Here is a 19,774-nt window from a genome sequence, read left to right on the forward strand (position 1 = left end):
AAAGCTATTGTGTAGGGTAAAGGCATATGCCTATTAACTGTGCTGTGATAAAATATTGTGTAAAATAATGAATTTGAAGAATTTATCTGCACTGTATGTTTGATAGCTAGCTAGCCAGTCAGTTTTAGAGGAATGATTCCATTACTTTTTCAAATGAACTGCCAATATGCCAACATTCCATTCAAAAAATGCAGTCAATCCACAGCCATACACTGGCTCAAATCAGTTGATGATGGGACTTAGACAAGTTGTAAGTGCAACAAGTAGGTGATATTGTATCATATAGTATAATAGCACTCAAAGCATTCCAATATATTTTTGTAGACATTTATGGCCTGTTTACATATATTATAAAGGCTATTTATACAGAAAATTTGTATAAAACCCATATAAACTGTATTTATTGACAATATTTTAGGGTGACAATATTTTAGGGTGACAATACTTCTATTACACAATGTCTGATATATCACACGCCTTACTTTTTCCCCACCTGCAGTAAAATCTGGATTATTCCTCTACTGCCATTAATTCCAATTAGACTGGTTTGAATTTCTCACTTACCAACATGGCTGCAATGACATACCCCCTCTAGTAATTAAATAGGATCTCTATGGCATTAGCTATAGAAATTATAAATAAATACATTTTCATTACATTTTTCATTAAATCAAATGTTTTCATGAATTAGTATTTTCACATTTCTACCAATGGTTTTGACCTATATTTACACACGGTATTGCAGGTACCAAAAGTCCAGACTATTGAACACATGATGTGTCAAGGAGGAGTCAGATGCGCCTCCTCATCAAAGCTCAGAGACCTCACTAATACAACCCTGTTTGACACAGGACCAACGGAGAGAAGATTAATTTTTCTGAACAGTTTGCTGCATTTTTTTATACGTTTCTTTGAAATGTTATTTCTGTCAGTATATTTTCAACTTACTTACCCACAGTTTATATGATTGTTCTTTCCCCCATCCATAATCAAGTTATGAAGTTAAAGCGGTTACTGTTTTATAAAAATAAAAAACGCAAGAGGGTGCTGGGGTGGTTATCACTCACCAATAATGGTTTTGCAGTCTTAACTTTAGAGTTAATGAATAGAAACGTTCTTAGACCAAATAATAAGTAAGAGAATTTAGGATGAATCTGAAATTACCCCCTTCTCCTTCCCCTCGCACCTCGCCCCACCATTTGCTCGTTCACGCGTGTTCCAAAGCGTCCCAAGTGTCCCAAAGCTGAGGGAGTGAAAATGATCGAGGGTGTATGGGCTAATTAGGCCCTTCGATAGCCTCTGACCAAGGCTCCAGAGCGAAGTGCTATCCCAACAAGCACCGAGATACTGTATGTTTGGAGTTTGCGCAATTTCATACAAAACAATGGAGAGGCGTGCCTAATTATATGACAAGTGTATTTGTTTCTGTCTGTTTTAGATGCTTGACAAATGTAACAAAATAAATAGGCTACCTCCCAAAATAAATGTTTAACTGTTACTGAGGTTTATATCTTGTATAACGACAAGGGGGGTTTGTTCTTTTGAATGTTGTTTTATTATTTAAATGTATTACATAATTCAAGTCACTAGTGTGTACCGATATTGATTACTGTTCTCCTGGCAGCAGGATATATGCTGGCAGCACGATCACAGATTTTTTTTCAAAAAATCTGAGTCCCCTACAAAGACATGCTAAACTAGGGAAAATCTTTATTTGTATTTTTTTAACTCTAGTGCAACCACCTTTTTAAAAAATGATAATTTGACTTACTTTCAATATTGTATTATTTATACCAGTATTTCTTTAGAGAGTTTAAACCAGGGTTCTTCAATTCCGGTCCTGGAGGGCCGAAACACTTCTGTTTTTAATTTCTACCTGGTAGTTAATTGCACTCACCTGGTGTCCCAGGTCTGAATTAGCCCCTGATTAGAAGGAGAGGATGAAAAACAGAGGTGTTTGGCCCTCCAGGACCGGAATTGAAGAACCCTGGTTTAAACCAATACTGGTATGTTCAAAGCTATTGTGTAGGGTAAAGGAATAGGCCTATGAACTATATTTTCCAAAACAATAACAGAGACTAGATTATTTACAAGTTATACTGTGATGATTATCTATCAAGGTCAGCAAAGGCATTTTCTTTACAGTTTAAAATGCATTACACGAGTCTGCTGTAATCTTCAACCTTAACCTTAGACCTTAACTTCTTTCAACTAAGTCATTTCTGATAACTAATGTAAAACATAGTCTTGCATGCCATTGTGACAAAGCTTATTCACATTGCGGTCTAATAAGACTGCTTTAGAAAACAAGCACACATAAACACAACTACTACCATCTGACTGTTTTCTAAAATGGGGGCACTGATGAGAAAATGCATAGTTTAGTGTCACATCCACCACAACAACCCCATGCATTGCCAGATACTTTAATGCCAGGTATTTCTGAATTGGAAGCAGTGTATCCTCTAATTCTCTTTCATACTGGCTTATTATTCAGTGCCCCATGAAATAACACCATACAGTTGAAGTCAGAAGTTTACATACACCTTAGCCAAATACATTTAAACTCAGTTTTTCACAATTCCTGATATTTAATCCTAGTAAAGATTCCCTGTTTTAGGTCAGTTAGGATCACCACTTTATTTTAAGAATGTGAAATGTCAGAATAATAGTAGAGAGAATGATTTATTTAAGCTTTTATTTCTTTCATACACAGAAGTTTACACACACTCAATTAGTATTTGGTAGCATTGCCTTTAAATTGTTTAACTTGGGTCAAACGTTTCGGGTAGCCTTCCACAAGTTTCCCACAATAAGTTCGGTGAATTTTGGCCCATTCCTCCTGACAGAGCTGGTGTAACTGAGTCAGGTTATTAGGCCTCCTTGCTCGCACACGCTTTTTCAGTTCTGCCCACAAATATTCTATAGGATTGAGGTCAGGGCTTTGTGATGGCCACTCCAATACCTTGACTTTGTTGTCCTTAAGCCATTTTGCCACAACTTTGGAAGTACGCTTGGGGTCATTGTCCATTTGGAAGACCCATTTGCGACCAAGCTTTAACTTCCTGACTGATGTCTTGAGATGTTGCTTCATAATATCCACATAATTTTCCTTCCTCATGATGCCATCTATTTTGTGAAGTGCACCAGTCCCTCCTGCAGCAAAGCACCCCCACAGCATGATGCTGCCACCCCTGCGCTTCACGGTTGGGATGGTGTTTTTGGGCTTGCAAGCCACCCCCTTTTTCCTCCAAACATAATGATGGTCATTATGGCCAAACAGTTCTATTTTTGTTTCATCAGACCAGAGGACATTTCTCCAATAAGTACGATATTTGTCCCCATGTGCAGTTGCAAACCGTAGTCTGGCTTTTTTATGGCGGTTTTGGAGCAGTGGCTTCTTCCTTGCTGAGCGGCCTTTCAGGTTATGTTGATATAGGACTCGTTTTACTGTGGATATAGATACTTTTGTACCTGTTTCCTCCAGCATCTTCACAAGGTTCTTTGCTGTTGTTCTGGGATTGATTTGCACTTTTCGCACCAAAGTACGTTAATCTGTAGGAGACAGAACGCGTTGCCTTCCTGAGCGGTATGACGGCTGCGTGGTCCCATGGTGTTTATACTTGCGTACTATTGTTTGTACAGATTAACGTGGTACCTTCAGGCGTTTGGAAATTGCTCCCAAGGATGAACCAGACTTGTGGATGTCTACAAAAAAAAATCTGATTTCTTTTGATTTTCCCATGATGTCAAGCAAAGAGGCACTGAGTTTGAAAGTAGGCCTTGAAATACATCCACAGGTACACCTCCAATTGACTCAAATTATGTCAATTAGCCTATCAGAAGCTTCTAAAGCCATGACATCATTTTCTGGAATTTTCCAAGCTGTTCAAAGGCAGTCAACTTAGTGTATGTAAACTTCTGACCCACTGGAATTGTGATACAGTGAATTATAAGTGAAATAATCTGTCTGTAGACAATTGTTGAAAAAATTGCTTGTGTCATGCACAAAGTACAGTGGGGAAAAAAAGTATTTAGACAGCCACCAATTGTGCAAGTTCTCCCACTTAAAAAGATGAGGCCTGTAATTTTCATCATAGGTACATGTCAACTATGACAGACAAAATGAGATTTTTTTTCTCCAGAAAATCACATTGTAGGATTTTTTATGAATTTATTTGCAAATTATGGTGGAAAATAAGTATTTGGTTAATAACAAAAGTTTCTCAATACTTTGTTATATACCCTTTGTTGGCAAGGACACAGGTCAAACGTTTTCTGTAAGTCTTCACAAGGTTTTCACACACTGTTGCTGGTATTTTGGCCCATTCCTCCATGCAGATCTCCTCTAGAGCAGTGATGTTTTGGGTCTGTCGCTGGGCAACACGGACTTTCAACTCCCTCCAAAGATTTTCTATGGGGTTGAGATCTGGAGACTGGCTAGGCCACTCCAGGACCTTGAAATGCTTCTTATGAAGCCACTCCTTCGTTGCCCGGGCGGTGTGTTTGGGATCATTGTCATGCTGAAAGACCCAGCCACGTTTCATCTTCAATGCCCTTGCTGATGGAAGGAGGTTTTCACTCAAAATCTCACGATACATGGCCCCATTCATTCTTTCCTTTACACAGATCAGTCGTCCTGGTCCCTTTGCAGAAAAACAGCCCCAAAGCATGATGTTTCCACCCCCATGCTTCACAGTAGGTATGGTGTTCTTTGGATGCAACTCAGCATTCTTTGTCCTCCAAACACGACAAGTTGAGTTTTTACCAAAAATATCTATTTTGGTTTCATCTGACCATATGACATTCTCCCAATCCTCTTCTGGATCATCCAAATGCACTCTAGCAAACTTCAGACGGGCCTGGACATGTACTGGCTTAAGCAGGGGGACACGTCTGGCAGGCACTGCAGGATTTGAGTCCCTGGCGGCATAGTGTGTTACTGATGGTTGGCTTTGTTACTTTGGTCCCAGCTCTCTGCAGGTCATTCACTAGGTCCCCCTGTGTGGTTTTGGGATTTTTGCTCACCGTTCTTGTGATCATTTTGACCCCACGGGGTGAGATCTTGCGTGGAGCCCCAGATCGAGGGAGATTATCAGTGGTCTTGTATGTCTTCCATTTCCTAATAATTGCTCCCACAGTTGATTTCTTCAAACCAAGCTGCTTACCTATTGCAGATTCAGTCTTCCCAGCCTGGTGCAGGTCTACAATTTTGTTTCTGGTGTCCTTTGACAGCTCTTTGGTCTTGGCCATAGTGGAGTTTGGAGTATGACTGTTTGAGGTTGTGGACAGGTGTCTTTTATACTGATAACAAGTTCAAACAGGTGCCATTAATACAGGTAACGAGTGGAGGACAGGGGAGCCTCTTAAAGAAGAAGTTACAGGTCTGTGAGAGCCAGAAATCTTGCTTGTTTGTAGGTGACCAAATACTTATTTTCCACCATAATTTGCAAATAAATTCATTAAAAATCCTACAATGTGATTTTCTGGAGAAAAAAAATCTCAATTTGTCTGTCATAGTTGACGTGTACCTATGATGAAAATTACAGGCCTCTCTCATCTTTTTAAGTGGGAGAACTTGCACAATTGGTGGCTGACAAAATACATTTTTTCCCCACTGTAGATGTCCTAACCAACTTGCCAAAACTATAGTTTGTTAACAAGAAATTTGTGGAGTGGTTGAAAAACGAGTTTTAATGACTCCAACCTAAGTGTATGTAAACTTCCGACTTCAACTGTAGATTCTACAGACCCTACGGAGTACACCCAACCTCACTTTTACATTGGCACAAATAAAATAAAAATCACTATAAGCCCAGTCTGAACATTGTATTTTTCAAGTGGTCTTAAAATATATACAGTATATTTTTTTTTTACTCCTTAAATTCTCCATAAATTCCTTTTTGCATTTGCTTATAAGTACAATAAAAAATCGTCATTGATTAAAATGTAATATCTTTTGAATGTGTTATCCACCTTGGAATGTTTTGAAATGCTGGCTTTTATTTTTTAAGGTTTCCTCATTACCATAGAAAAGTGGCGCTAGCAGAATAGTGGCTTATTGATCCCCTTGCCATGCTCTGGAAGTCAGGCCTCGATCAGACCAACAACGTAATTGCGTCAATGCTGCATAATACATTCTGCAGTCAAACTTTGTTGGATAAACCCTTATGACCCACAGAACACAGAATGCACTGCAACTGCCTCTGCAACACAATGCTGCAAGGCAGAGAGGAAGAGGCGAAGCAAGAGCGTTAACTGTTCACAAAATCTGTCTTCTCCAGCAGGTGACGGTTTTTCTTTGCTCAACAAGGGAGGAGTTTTTGTAATCAAATCAAAGTTCATTGGTCACATACACAGATTTCCAGATGTTATCGCAGATGCAGAAAACCCAACGATGTGGATGGGGCGTGCTCTCTCTGCTGTCTCCTGTAGTCCACGACAGCTCCTTCTTTTTGTAGACGTTGAGGGAGAGGTTATTTTCATGGCATCACTCCATCAGGGCTCTCACCTCCTCCCTGTAGGACGTCTCATCGTTGTTGGTATTCAGGCCTACCATTAAAACATTTTAGTCATTTAGCAGACGCTCTTATCCAGAGCGACTTACAGTTAGTGAGTGCATACATTTTCATACTGGCCCCCCGTGGGAAACGAACCCACAACCCTGGCGTTGCAAGCGCCATGCTCTCCCAACTGAGCTACACGGGGCCCCAGGGTTGTGGGTTCGTTTCCCACGGGGGGGCAGTATGAAAATGTATGCACTCACTAACTGTAAGTCGCTCTGGATAAGAGCATCTGCTAAATGACAAAAATTTTAAAATGTTGTGTCGTCAGCAAACTTGATGATTGAGTTGGAAACGTGCGTGGCCATGCAGTCATGGGTGAACAGGGAGTACAGGAGGGGGCTGAGCACGCACCCCTGTGGGGCCCCCTTGTTGAGGATCAGCGTGGCGGAGGTGTTGTTGCCTACCTTCACCACTTGGGGTCGGCCCTTCAGAAAGTCCAGGACCCAGTTGCACAGGGAGGGGTCCAGACCCAGGGCCCTGAGCTTAGTGATGAACTTGGAGGGCTCTATGGTGTTGAAGGCTGAGCTATAGTCGATGAACAGCATTCTTACATAGGTATTTCTCTTGTCAAGGTGGGATAGGGCAGCGTGCAGGGCAATGGCGATTGCGTTGTTTGTGGATCTGTTGGGACGATATGCAAATTGTAGTAGGTCTAGGGTTTCGGGTAAGGTAGAGATGACATGGTCCTTATCTAGCCTCTCAAAGCACTTCATGATGACAAAGTGAGTGCTACGTGGCGATACTCATTTAGTTCAGTTACCGTCGCTTTCTTCAGTACAGGAACAATGGTGGACACCTTGAAGCAAGCGGGGACAACAGACTGGGATATGGAAAGATTGAATATGTCCGTAAACACTCCAGCCAGCTGGTCTGCACATGCTCTGAGGACGTGGCTTGGGATGCCATCTTGCGAGGGTTAACACGCTTAAATTACTTACTCACGTCGGCAAGTCAGTTAAGAACAAATACTTATTTAAAATGACGGCCTACCCCGGCCAAACCCTCCCCTAACCCGGACGATGCTGGGCCAATTGTGCACCGCCCTATGGGACTCCCAATCACTGCCAATTGTGATACAGCCCGGGACCGAACCCGGGTCTGTAGTGATGCCTCTAGCACTGCGATGCAGTGCCTTAGACCGCTGCCCCACTCTGTCCCCCTGAGCGCGATTATAGTGTCTGACAGCATGGGCAGCGCCATTGCGTCTAAAACCCATAGGAATCTCCACCCAGTTGACTACTTTGATTACTTTAAAATGGCGGAAGCATGGTGGAAGCCCTCAATGGTGCTGCCCATGTCAAAACAGCCTTTTGGCCACTAGAGGCCTCTTATCATTCTCTATGTTTGGGATTCACCAGTTATTTGTATGCAGTATATATCTTCACAGACTCCACCACACCACAGCATTGTATGTCTATTTAATTTCTAATGGTTAAAGCTTTTTTTTGCAATTGTTAACTTGTAAAACATTATAGCATTAGAACTGAATTTATCGGAAAGTCAACTGAAAATCGATGAAATACAACATTGCATATTTGACATTTTGTTTAATCATTTAAAACAGCAAACGTTCAAATATTTTAGCCCCATTTAGAGTAATCTTCTGTGCTATTTGAGCTGAATACACTTCATATTATTGCAGTAACGATTAGATTTTCATTTTAACCAATGTTATTAACTTTTGCTCCAATTGTGTGTTTAATTTAACTAAGGAGACTACATGTGAATTTTGATTCTGCAATCTAAAATGTGTCTTGACATTATTCAAATTATATGAAATATTGCGATAACCATATCAGGGTCTAGCAGAATGAAAGCTTTGGCTGTTCCAACAGACAGGGAGAAAGGCTGGTACCTTTCCCTAATGGCACCAAACACCAAAGGACCAAAGTTTGCCTGTTTGGACCCATCAAGACTTTACTGTAATTCCCAGGAACTAGTGATATACCTTTAGTTTCCTGGTCCTTTAGTTTACATCCTGTTTCTTTTTATCCTGATCAGTCTTTGCTGATTTCAAGCATACCCATACCATGATGCAGCCATCACCATGCTTGAAAATAAGGAGGCAGTTACTCAGTGATGTGTTGTGTTTGCCACAAACATAGGCTTTGCATTTAGGCCAAAAAGTTTATTCTTTGCTGTGTGTTTTTTGCAGTATTACTTTAGCTCAGTTCAGAATGACGTCTGTATCTTTGATGTGTCTGGGTGGTTTAATACATCATCCAGAGCATAATTATTAACTTGACCATTCTTAAAGAGCTTTTCAATGTCTGAGTTGTTATTGTTACCCATCTACCAATCACTGCCCTTCTTTATGAGGCTTTAGAAAAGTTCATTGGTCTTTGTAATTTAATCTGTGCTTGAAATTCAATACTTGACTGAGGGACCTTACAGATCATTCAAAAATCATGTAAACTCCTATTATTTCACAAAGAGTGAATCCATGTAACTTATGTGATTTGTTAAGCCACATGTTGATCCTGAACTAATTTAGGCTTGCCTAAAAAAGGGGGTAAACACTTATGCAACGACTATATTGGGTACACCCATATAGTACAGGGTCGGACCCCCCTTTGGCTCCAAAACAGCCTGAATTCATGGATTCTACAAGGTGTCAGAAACGTTTGTTGCTCAATTGGTATGAAGGGACCTAACGTGTGCCAGGAAAACATTCCCCACACCAGTACACCACCACCACCAGCCTGTACCAGGCAGGATGGGTCCATGGATTTATGCCAAACAGGAACCGGGATTCGTCGGACCAGGCAATGTTTTTCCACTACTCAAATTGTCCAGTGTTGGTGATCGCGTGCCCACTGGAGTCGCTTCTTCTTGTTTTTAGCTGATAGGAGTGGAACCCGGTGTGGTCGTCTTCTTCAATAGCCCATCTGTGATTAGGATCGACGAGTTGTGTTTGGAGATGCCGTTGTCGGTTTGTGGCCCACCTGTTAGCTTACACGATTCTTGGCATTCTTATTCGACCTCTCTGATCAACTAGCTGGTTTTTTGTTTGTCTCACCATTCTCTGTAAACCCTAGACACGGTCAAGCGTGAAAAGCCCAGGAGGGCAGCCGTTTCTGAGATACTGGCTCCGGCGTGCCTGGCACCGACGATCATACCACGCTCAAAGTCGCTTAGGTCACTCGTTTTGAGGGGGGGGGGGGTGAATACTTATAAGTATGTGTGTAAAATCGGTATTTTGACCAGTGCATATGCCGTAAAGATACTGTAAGGAAACCCACAGCAGTCCGGGTGGTCAATCTGGTTCATTTTGTATCTAATCCAGGCCCTGTCAGATTGTTTGAAGGACCTTCTCTGTCCATTCCAGAATGAGGCCATTGACCTGGTCGCGGGTATAGATGCAATGGGATTCATCCTCGGTAAACAACCAGTCAATGTTTCAGGAAAACATACAATCTCAACCAATCTGCTCATGTGTTGTTACTGAAGTGTGGCTCCATGCGACTTACTGCATACTAATTATATTTCACATCCAGCAAGCTCCACTGAAAGGGCAGGAAACCTAACCCCTCTGTGAATGATACTTAATTTAGGGGTAGCACACATATAGGTCCTGCTTGGGGAATTGCCACAACAAGGACACACTTTAAGAGTAAAATATCACACCATTCAACACAAAACAAAAGCCTTGCAAAATTAATCATACTATGTGTAAAAGGGATCTGTATGGCTTGATCTGCTGTCACTTCAATCAGGTTTATAAGTCTTCTGAGAGAAAATATTGATTGGTGAAATAAACTCTCACAATCTCATCAATAAAACAAAAGTCTATCTGTGCTGTTTCTAAGATGTCATTTATATCTTGGTGGTTTTCAGGATCGGCTAAGGCTACCACCCTTTCTGGCACCTGTGCATACAATCCCAGAGCACAGTGACTACTCAGGCAGAGAGAAGATGATGGAGGTTCGCCTGGATGTGTTAAGGCCAGGTGAGTCACCATCACAGTCTGACAGGATTGCTTTCCTTGGTGAATAAGTCACCATTCAGTCTATGGCCAATGAACGGACACCACTCATCTAAGGTTTCAAGAGTCCTGCCTTGTTTGTAGAATCCTGAGGTGAAGGATAAGGAGACAGACTCATTAACATGAATGTAGCAATAGACAACATACAGTGTGATAGACAAGCTCAATGAACCCACAAGCTAAGAGGCAGTATGGCCTGTTTTGGCTCTGACTGTTTGTATTTGTTTCAATGAATGCAACCATGTCCTCATTTCCTCTGACATAACCACTCCAATTTCCTGTGATATAATAAGCTAGTGTTGGTGCAGGAACCAAGGGCCCTAGTCTGTATAGCAAAGAGTGTTTGTATAGCCACTGAACACCTTTGTATTTAAGGAAACATTTCCCCTTCAAGGAGATTCTCTGAATGTGTTTGGTCCTGTGAGTTAAGAAGTTGAATAGAAATACAGTGTATGTCCCAAATGGCACCCTATTCCATTATTTTGACCAGTGCCCAAAGGGTGCCATTTGGGACGGAGCCACAACCACTAGTTGGTCTGTCTCTGTGCTGCAGGGGCTCCAGGTGCTGATAGCGGACCAATGGAGAGAGACCGGAGGAACCATGAAGGCTGCTATCAAACTGGTGGAGAGGCAGGGAGCTACTGTTGTAGGTCTGTGTGTAATCACAGTGTCAGACAATGTGTCTCATTGTAGGTAGGCTAGACTTAATTTAATTTGTTGTATCACTGAAAAGTGCTCAAAATCTATACTTTAATCACAACTGTATACTGTAAAGTTTTCTTCTATCTTAATTATTATCAAGTAAAAGTAATTCATATTTGCAGGTATTGCTGCTGTGGCCATTGAGAACAGCGAGGGAGGGAAGTGTATCAAGGAGAAGACAAGCTCTCACTGCATCCCGGAGGAACTACAGATTCAAATTGACAAACAATATCCTGACTCCTTCCAAGAGCTTCGCCAGTTAAGTGCTCAAACTCAAGGTCACCAGGATTCTATGTTATTCTTGTATGGTGCTTTGTCCATGAAGTCACTAAGATCATGTATTGCCTTGGAGTGTTGAATGCATTCAATACATTTGGCTTCTATACAAGTATATTGTATATACAGTGCCTAGTGAAAGTCTACACACCGGTTGCACAGTCTTCACATTTTGTTGCCTTAAAATGTAATCTAAAAAGGGATTCCATTTTATCTACACAACCTCCACCATATATTCAAAGTGATAGAAAGTTAGAAAAATGTTTCTTGATTGCCTATGTTTTCATACCCCAGAGTTAATACTTGGTGGAAGCCCCTTTGGCAGACATTACAGCTGTGAATCATTTTGAATAATATTGGACCAACTTCGCACAACTCTTAGGGCAACATACAGGCCTCTTTATTAGGTACAACACCCCGTTCACAAAAATAGTTTGCTCCTACAGATAGTGAGTCACGTGGCCGTAGCTTGCTATATAAAGCAGGCAGACAGGCATCCAGTTACTGTTAGATGGAACGTTAGAATGGGCACAACGAGTGACCTAAGCGACTTTGAGCGTGGTATGATTGTCGGTGCCAGGCACGCCGGTTCCAGTATCTCAGAAATGGCCGGTCTCCTGGCCTTTTCACGCACAACAGTGTCTAGGGTTTACAGAGAATGGTGCGACAAAGAAAAAAAACATCCAGTCAACAGCGACAGTCTTGTGGGCGAAAACAGCTTGTTGATGAGAGAGGTCGAAGGAGAAACTACAGGTTTGTGGTGGCAGCGTCATGTTATGGGTATGCATGTCACCGGCAGGGACTGGGGAGTTTGTTAGGATGAAAATAAAATAAAAACCCACCTCAGTCTTCTGAAAACCCTGGAATAAATACAAATCACGCAACAATTACCCAAATTGTAATGTCAAAGATGCACCAGAATGGCTTTCCAGGAGGTTTTGAGTGTTCATAAATAGTCCAGTGTCTGTCCTGACTTAAATCTGCTAAAAAAATAAATAAATAGACAATGTTTGTCCATCAAGGATTCCCAACCAAATTTACTGAGCTTGAGTAATTGTGACAAAAACAATGGATATACAGTATGTTGCCCTAAGAGTTGTAAGGTTGATAGAATCTTATTAAAAATCATTCACAGCTGTAATAGCTGCCAAAGGTGCTTCCACCAAGTGGGCTCCCGAGTGGCGCAGTGGTCTAAGACACTGCATCTCAGTGCTTGAGGCGTCACTACAGACCCCCCTGGTTCGATTCCAGGCTGTATCACAACCGGCCGTGATTGGGAGTCCCATAGGGCGGCGCACAATTGGCCCAGCGTCGTCCGGGTTTGGCCGGTGTAGGCCGTCATTGTAAATAAGAATTTGTTCTTAACTGACTTGCCTAGTTAAATAAATAAATTTTAAAAAATTAACTCTGGGGTGTGAAGACATACAGTATATAATCAATGCATCCTCATTTTGTATTTCTTAGTAATTACAATATATATATATATATTCACTATGAAAATGTGGAGTAGGTTGTGTAGATAGATACTGTAGGAAAAAAATCTAACTGAATCCACTTGTGAAGGGAGTAGTACACAGCGTTGCACGAGATCTTCAGTTTCTTGGCAATTTCTCGCATAGAATAGCCTTAATTTCTCAGAACAAGAATAGACTGACGAGTTTCAGAAGAAAGTTATTTGTTTCTTGGGGAGGCAGGTAGCTTAGTGGTTAAGAGCGTTGTGCCAGTAACCGAAAGGTCGCTGGTTCTAATCCCCGAGCCAACTAGGTGAAAAATCTGTCGATGTGCCCTTGAGCAAGGCACTTAACCCTACTTGCTCCTGTAAGTTGCTCTGGATAAGAGCGTCTGCTAAATGACAAAAATGAAATGAAAATGTAATCAAACCCACAATTGCTGATGCTCCAGATTCTCAAGAAGGCCAGTTGTATTGCTTCTTTAATCAGCACAACCGTTTTCAGCTGTGCTAACGTAACATAAAAGGGTTTTCTAATGATCAATTAGCCTTTTAAAATGATAAACTTGGAATAGCAAACACAACGTGCCATTGGAACACAGGACTGATGGTTGCTGATAATGGGCATCTGTACGCCTATGTATCAGCCGTTTCCAGCTACAATAGCCATTTACAACATTAACAATGTCTACACTGTATTTCTGATCAATTTGATGTTATTTTAATGGACAAAGAAATTGCTTTTCTTTCGAAAACAAGGACATTTCTAAGTGACCCCAAACTTTTGAACGGTAGTGTATGTATGCACTTTTCACTCTGATAATGGTATTCAACTAGAGGGATAATGTAAGATCAGTCATTCAAATATCGCACATCATTAAAAATGTATAATTCTCAGTTATATTATTGTATCTATCTAGCGTAGATGAGGTACATCTGACTAATCTCTTATACTGTATGAATGCCATTGTGCTGTTAAAAATAGGACTATCTAAACAATGTAATCATACTCCTTAGCTAGCATAATATAACATCCCAGGATTGAGTCATGAGTTTTCATCTATGCAAAAGTTACAAATGGTGTAAAAAACATGTAGCATGCAAACAACAATATACAAAACAACACTGTAAAATATCTAATAGGGCTAATGGTGGAGTGTCTTAAAAATATCCATATTGGGTATTTGAAGACATCGATGATTGTCCATACTCCATAACCATTTAAGCAGTACCTCGATCACAATTTCTGTCAAGACTCAAGAACTGGAATTGTACAGTATGGAGTGCAATGACACAGAGGAAATTCTATTCCAAAACTCTAGATAGGCAAAAATGAGCCAAGCACCACAGGAATCCACATCCAACCAAGGAGCTGTTCTTTCTGGGCCAGCAGAAATTAAAATAAAATGTCTGTGAAGGCAAAAGTCTGTCCTGCCTCACTGCAAATTCCATGTCTCTGGGAGTGGTCATGGGTTCTCAGTTTCTCTTCTGAGGAAATTATGCCTTTTGCTTTGGTACCTTTTTACTGTAGTAGTCATGTGTTTGTCTTCATTGACAACAGTTTGACTGTTTCTTCTTTGATGTTGCATACAGGTTGTTTGAATTACTGTTAATTTCTGAAACAAACAAAAGAAACTCGCATGAAAAAGGACTTTCTTATGTTACTCATACAAGGGTCTGTCTGTAACCTAGTTAGGGTTAACGTAGCGAGAGAAGTGATGTTATTAATATTACATAAAGCATGTTGCCATATTTTAACAGTGCACAGCTGTATACTCACTGATAACATCCCCAATGTGCCTTGATCTACTCTTCTCTAGCTCTGCCAGAACGTTGGCCTCAAATGCCAATGATGCAACACGGAAGAAAAACTCCCTCACATTTTCCCCTACAACAAGAACAGGAGGGGAAAAAACATGAAGTCACATTTGTTCTTCAGATGTTTAGACAATTAGTTTACACAAATGATAATACCGCCTTACAAACAAGTAGGCTGCATCCTGTCTTATTGCTACCAATCTCAACATTGATCTGATGTATTAGCCCACCCACCTGTCAATGATGACAAGGCCCAATACTCTGCTTTTATTTCCTCAGCCAGTTTGATGGCATCCTGTTCAATCTGAGAGTACTGAGCAGGAGACTGAGGAAATAACAGAGAGAAGAGGGAAATACAAACACAATAGATATACAAAACATATAATAATAATAATAATAATATTAATAATAATAAACAGTATTCCATGCATTGTATACAGAAGCTTTTTCAATATCTTAGTATCCAGTATATAGTCTGAACTTCTGGAAGTTGACATGGGCGGAGAAAACGGATCAATTGTGCCTCTGAAAATTGTATATAAAAAGAGTGAACACATACACTCAGGTCTTTCTTTGTGCCAACCAGGAAAAGCTGGACATTGGTAGGATCATTCTCCTTCAAGGCATCTTCAAGCCACTGCCTGTGGAACATAGCGATATTCAAATATGTTAAATAGAGTTTACAGAGCACACGTGCAGCTGAAATGCGTATTCATACTCATGTCAGTTGATTCTAATGTATTTTACCTTGTATGGCCCAAAGATGCCACATCATTTACATCAAACACAATAATAATAGCTGGAAAACAGAATTAACTTCATTAGTAAACTCAAACCTCATCAAATCTGTCCCTAAGAACATGGCAACACGTTGTAGGTCGTAATGAATGATATGGAAACATAAAAACTGTTCAAAGAGAAAGCCCTTACTCTGAGCTCCCCTGTAGTATGTGGAGGCAATACACTTGAACCTCTCCTGCCCCGCAGTGTCCCATCTGTAGAGGAGAGAGATATTGGTGAGTGAAGGGACACAGGTTAGCTTTGGGGATTAATACTGTAGAACACACCAGTAGAGTAAGACTCACAACTGTAAGCTGAAAGGCACCCCCAACACTTCAAATCGCTCCATCTCAAAGTCAACACCAATGGTCGCCTTGTAGTTCTTGTCAAATGCATCCTTGCAAAACCTAAAAGGCATGAATTATTAGGAAAATCTGATGACAATCTGTACTTGCAAACAACCTGTAAAAAACACAACCTACGGTATTCCAGTTGGGTGTATGCACTGCCTTCCATCTGGTTATTAATTCACCAAATCGGCCCAGTTGACTCATACTGCAATCAAGTACTACGCACTAGGAGTATCCAAACTTTGCTTACCTATTAATCAGACAGGTTTTTCCCACGGCCAGGTCACCAACCACTATGACCTTAGCGATTTTAAACCTACTGGAGGAGAAGGTGACACAGACAGAGAGACAATCAAAAATCACAATGAGACAACATACCACCCTCATCCCCATAATGCAGTAAGGGAACTACCTGTATTTCTTGAACATGAAATGGCTTTGTGGCCTACCCACCCTACTGTGCCAGTGCGTTGTTCCTGGCAGGCAGTCTTCACTTTGGAGTTGAACTCATCTTTAGCGTGCACAGCAGCCTTCTTACTGTAACACTAGATTAGAACATAATGAACACAGCTTCATGAGACTGGTGGTTTAAGCAGCCTAGAGGGCAAGCCCAGACAGGGTAACACATTCAAATGACTGTTTGACTGCTAGCATGTACTGTATGATGCTTACCTGAGGAAGCTGGGCAATGATGCGGTCCCTTCGAACAGGAGGCAGCACACTCATGGATGGCACTCGGACAGACATTAGGCCAAGATAACAGTCATCAGAGGGACCTACAGCTTACAGAACGAATAAGGGGAGGGGAGATTTAAGTTTTGTCAGTGCTTAATTTGTAAATCGGGAGGTGCCGGAACAAAAATTGAATCTTTTTTTAAACCGCACAAATGATTGAAATGTCAGGCTACTTTGACAATTACAAATTGAGATCATAAAAAATGACCTCGTCTTGAATCCATCAATAGCCTAGGCCTAGGTGTGTGGAGGAGACAAACATATTGTACAATATGGGGAGGAAATTATAGTCCTAAAAAAGCTTTTCAGTTTCACTGACTCACCCAATGATGCGCAGCTCACTCACCGGCGATGGCCGATGCGCTCGTGCCAAAAGCCTCTCTCTCTCGTTTTAGTTTGTAAAAATAATGCTGTTTGCTCAATAGGCCTATTTGGAAGTTGATAAAATATTTTCTTAGCCTACAGACAGATAAGTATTTTTCTTTCAGCAGGAGCCATTTGCTTTCCAACCTGTGCTATCCCACGATTGTACGCAACATGCAACAATTTCAACGATTTTACTGACTTACAGTTCATATAAGGAAATCAGTCAATTGAAATAAATTCATTAGGCCCTAATCTATGGATTTTACATGACTGGGCAGGGGTGCAGCCAACTTGGGAGCCAGGCCGACCCACTGGGGAGCCAGGCCCAGCCAAGCTGTTTAATCAGCTTCTTGACATGCAACACCTGTCAAGTGGATGGATTATCTTGGCAAATGAGAAATGCTCACTAACAGGGATGTAAACAAATGTGTGCATAACATTTTAGAGAAATAATATTTTTGTGCATATGGAGAATTTCTGAGTTCTTTTATTTCAGCTCATTAAACATGGGACCAACACTGTACATGTTGCATTTATATTTTTGTTCAGTATTTCAAATATTGACTGGCCTGTTTTGGCTGCATGCTGTTCACTGACAGATTTGCCACGCATTCCCGACTGTAGGCAATGGCTTGTGATTGGGCTACACACAATCCACAGATAGGCTATTTAAAAAGAAGAAGTTATTGATCCTCTGTGGCTAAATTATAGGCCTACTCCTGGTGTAGTATTCTGAATTATTTCATTTATTTTTGAACAGATGACAGTAATTCTATAACTTTGGCAAATGGCTATGATTCTATTAGGAAATAAATGATGAAGTACAACTCTGGAGAGATGGTAGTTGCAGGCTCATGTCATAAACCCGGGCTGGCCCAACCCAAATAAATTCTTAGAATATCAGGCGCGGGATGAAAACCTACGTTTTCACATGACGTTTTTTTAGGGGGTTAGGATAATTACAGAGGAGGCAACACGAATTAACTCTGATCGCGTTTATTCGAATTTTTACATTGCCAACAGTGAAAATTATGTTTCATGCCACGAGAGGTACCGGATCCTGGCAAATAGGTTCCGGAACGAAACAGTCCAAAACTGAGAGGTGTCATGTTCCGGCAGGATTCGGCTCAAATTAAGCACTGGGTTTTGTTAACATGACAATTATGAGCAAGAGTAGCCTATGCAACATGTGGGATGACAAACCACTACATGATTAGCCTATGAGTCAGTAGCCAGTAACTGGAGATTATCCACTAATCTCTATTTTAATCCTATTGTTCTGTGCACAAAGAAAATAAATGACTGTACATTGTTTACAATTATATAGCTAATTCATATTGAACCGAGAATAGATTGTAAAAAAGTATTGTTGCTTTTTATAATTGTAATCATGCTTAATCATAATTCACAAGATAAGAAGCAGCTCTAGCCTCTTCAAGAACCATAACACGTGGACACATTTAAACATGATCTCCTAAAATGGTTAAACAAAACCGAAGTTTTGTTTACAATGGAAAAATAAAAGCTGCTAACTGGAACAGAGTCAGTCCATGCTGGGATGTCACTGGAGCTTACATACCTTGTGACGGGATGGAGTTTCTTCGTCACGGAGCGGTAACCCAGTCTTTCAGTCAAAAAAATTAAATAATGCTTTGACTTTTAGTTTGGTTTCTAGACTTGAGGTTTTCACATAAATTAATCAGAATCTTTCCAAAACACTCACCGTATTCGCTTACACCAAATAGACCAGACCTACGGAAATGAGTGGGAAACGTAGTTTGCAAATGATTTAGGTTTTTAGGCGGACCTCGGACTCAGCTCCAGGTTCTCATTGGAATTTGGGAAATAAATTCAGCACGGGTAGAGTCCCCCTGGCGGCAGATATCATTGGACACAGTTTAGCGCAAACATGCAACTCAGCAAAAAAAAGAAACGTCCTCACTGTCAACTGCGTTTATTTTCAGCAAACTTAACATGTGTAAATATTTGTATGAACATAACAAGATTCAACTGAGACATAAACTGAACAAGTTCCACAGACATGTGACTAACATAAATTGAATAATGTGTCCCTGATAAAAGGGGGGGTCAAAATCTAAAGTAACAGTCAGTATCTGGTGTGGCCACCAGATGCATTAAGTACTGCAGTGCATCTCCTCCTCATGGACTGCACCAGATTAGCCAGTTCTTGCTGTGAGATGTTACCCCACTCTTCCATCAAGGCACCTGCAAGTTCCCAGACATGTATGGGGGGAATGGCCCTAGCCCTCACCCTCCGATCCAACAGGTCCCAGACATGCTCAATGGGATTGAGATCCGGGCTCTTCGCTGGCCATAGCAGAACACTGACATTCCTGTCTTGCAGGAAATCACGCACAGAACGAGCAGTATGGCTGGTGGCATTGTCATGCTGGAGGGTCATGTCAGGATGAACCTGCAGGAAGGGTACCACATGAGGGAGGAGGATATCTTCCCTGTAAAGCACAGCGTTGAGATTGCCTGCGATGACAACAAGCTCAGTCCGATGATGCTGTGACACACCGCCCCAGACCATGACGGACCCTCCACCTCCAAATCGATCCCGCTCCAGAGTACAGGCCTCAGTGTAACGCTCATTCCTTCGACGATAAACGCAAATCCAACCATCACCCCTGGTGAGACAAAACCGCGACTCGTCAGTGAAGAGCACTTTTTGCCAGTCCTGTCTGGTCCAGCGACGGTGGGTTTGTGCCCATAGGCGACGTTG

General features: G+C 41.2%; 1 protein-coding gene and 1 pseudogene across 2 annotated transcripts; one reads left to right on the plus strand and one right to left on the minus strand.

Annotated features, from left to right (window-relative positions):
• The first annotated feature begins 8,376 nt into the window (after positions 1-8,376).
• LOC311101947 (adenine phosphoribosyltransferase-like) lies at positions 8,377-13,904 on the plus strand (annotated as a pseudogene). Its single transcript has 6 exons — positions 8,377-8,499; positions 9,853-9,946; positions 10,453-10,515; positions 11,105-11,201; positions 11,376-11,531; positions 13,900-13,904. The product of its transcript is annotated as an adenine phosphoribosyltransferase-like (transcript).
• Positions 13,905-14,384: 480 nt separating this feature from the next.
• LOC311102233 (ras-related protein Rab-34-like) lies at positions 14,385-18,785 on the minus strand. Its single transcript, XM_084143491.1, has 11 exons — positions 18,608-18,785; positions 16,600-16,709; positions 16,381-16,472; positions 16,178-16,243; positions 15,883-15,984; positions 15,728-15,792; positions 15,545-15,596; positions 15,357-15,438; positions 15,032-15,122; positions 14,760-14,867; positions 14,385-14,595 (listed from the first exon to the last, which is right to left on the minus strand). The coding sequence occupies exons 2-11, from the start codon at positions 16,672-16,674 to the stop codon at positions 14,528-14,530; spliced, it is 801 nt and encodes a 266-aa protein (XP_083999617.1). The 5' UTR covers positions 16,675-16,709; positions 18,608-18,785; the 3' UTR covers positions 14,385-14,527.
• Between the last annotated feature and the right edge of the window lie 989 nt (positions 18,786-19,774).

The sequence above is a fragment of the Coregonus lavaretus genome (genome assembly GCF_964263955.1).
Source record: "Coregonus lavaretus genome assembly, chromosome: 26".
NCBI lineage: Eukaryota > Metazoa > Chordata > Actinopteri > Salmoniformes > Salmonidae > Coregonus > Coregonus lavaretus.

What these genes read in the sequence shown, in the direction of transcription:
- LOC311102233 (XM_084143491.1), bottom strand. Translation starts at nt 16,674, where the DNA reads ATGTCTGTCCGAGTGCCATCCATGAGTGTGCTGCCTCCTGTTCGAAGG. An exon ending in AAAACCTGTCTGATTAATAG is followed by an intron (nt 15,985 to 16,177) that starts GTAAGCAAAGTT and finishes CATGCCTTTTAG; the next exon opens with GTTTTGCAAGGATGCATTTG. An exon ending in GCATCTTTGGGCCATACAAG is followed by an intron (nt 15,439 to 15,544) that starts GTAAAATACATT and finishes TATGTTCCACAG; the next exon opens with GCAGTGGCTTGAAGATGCCT.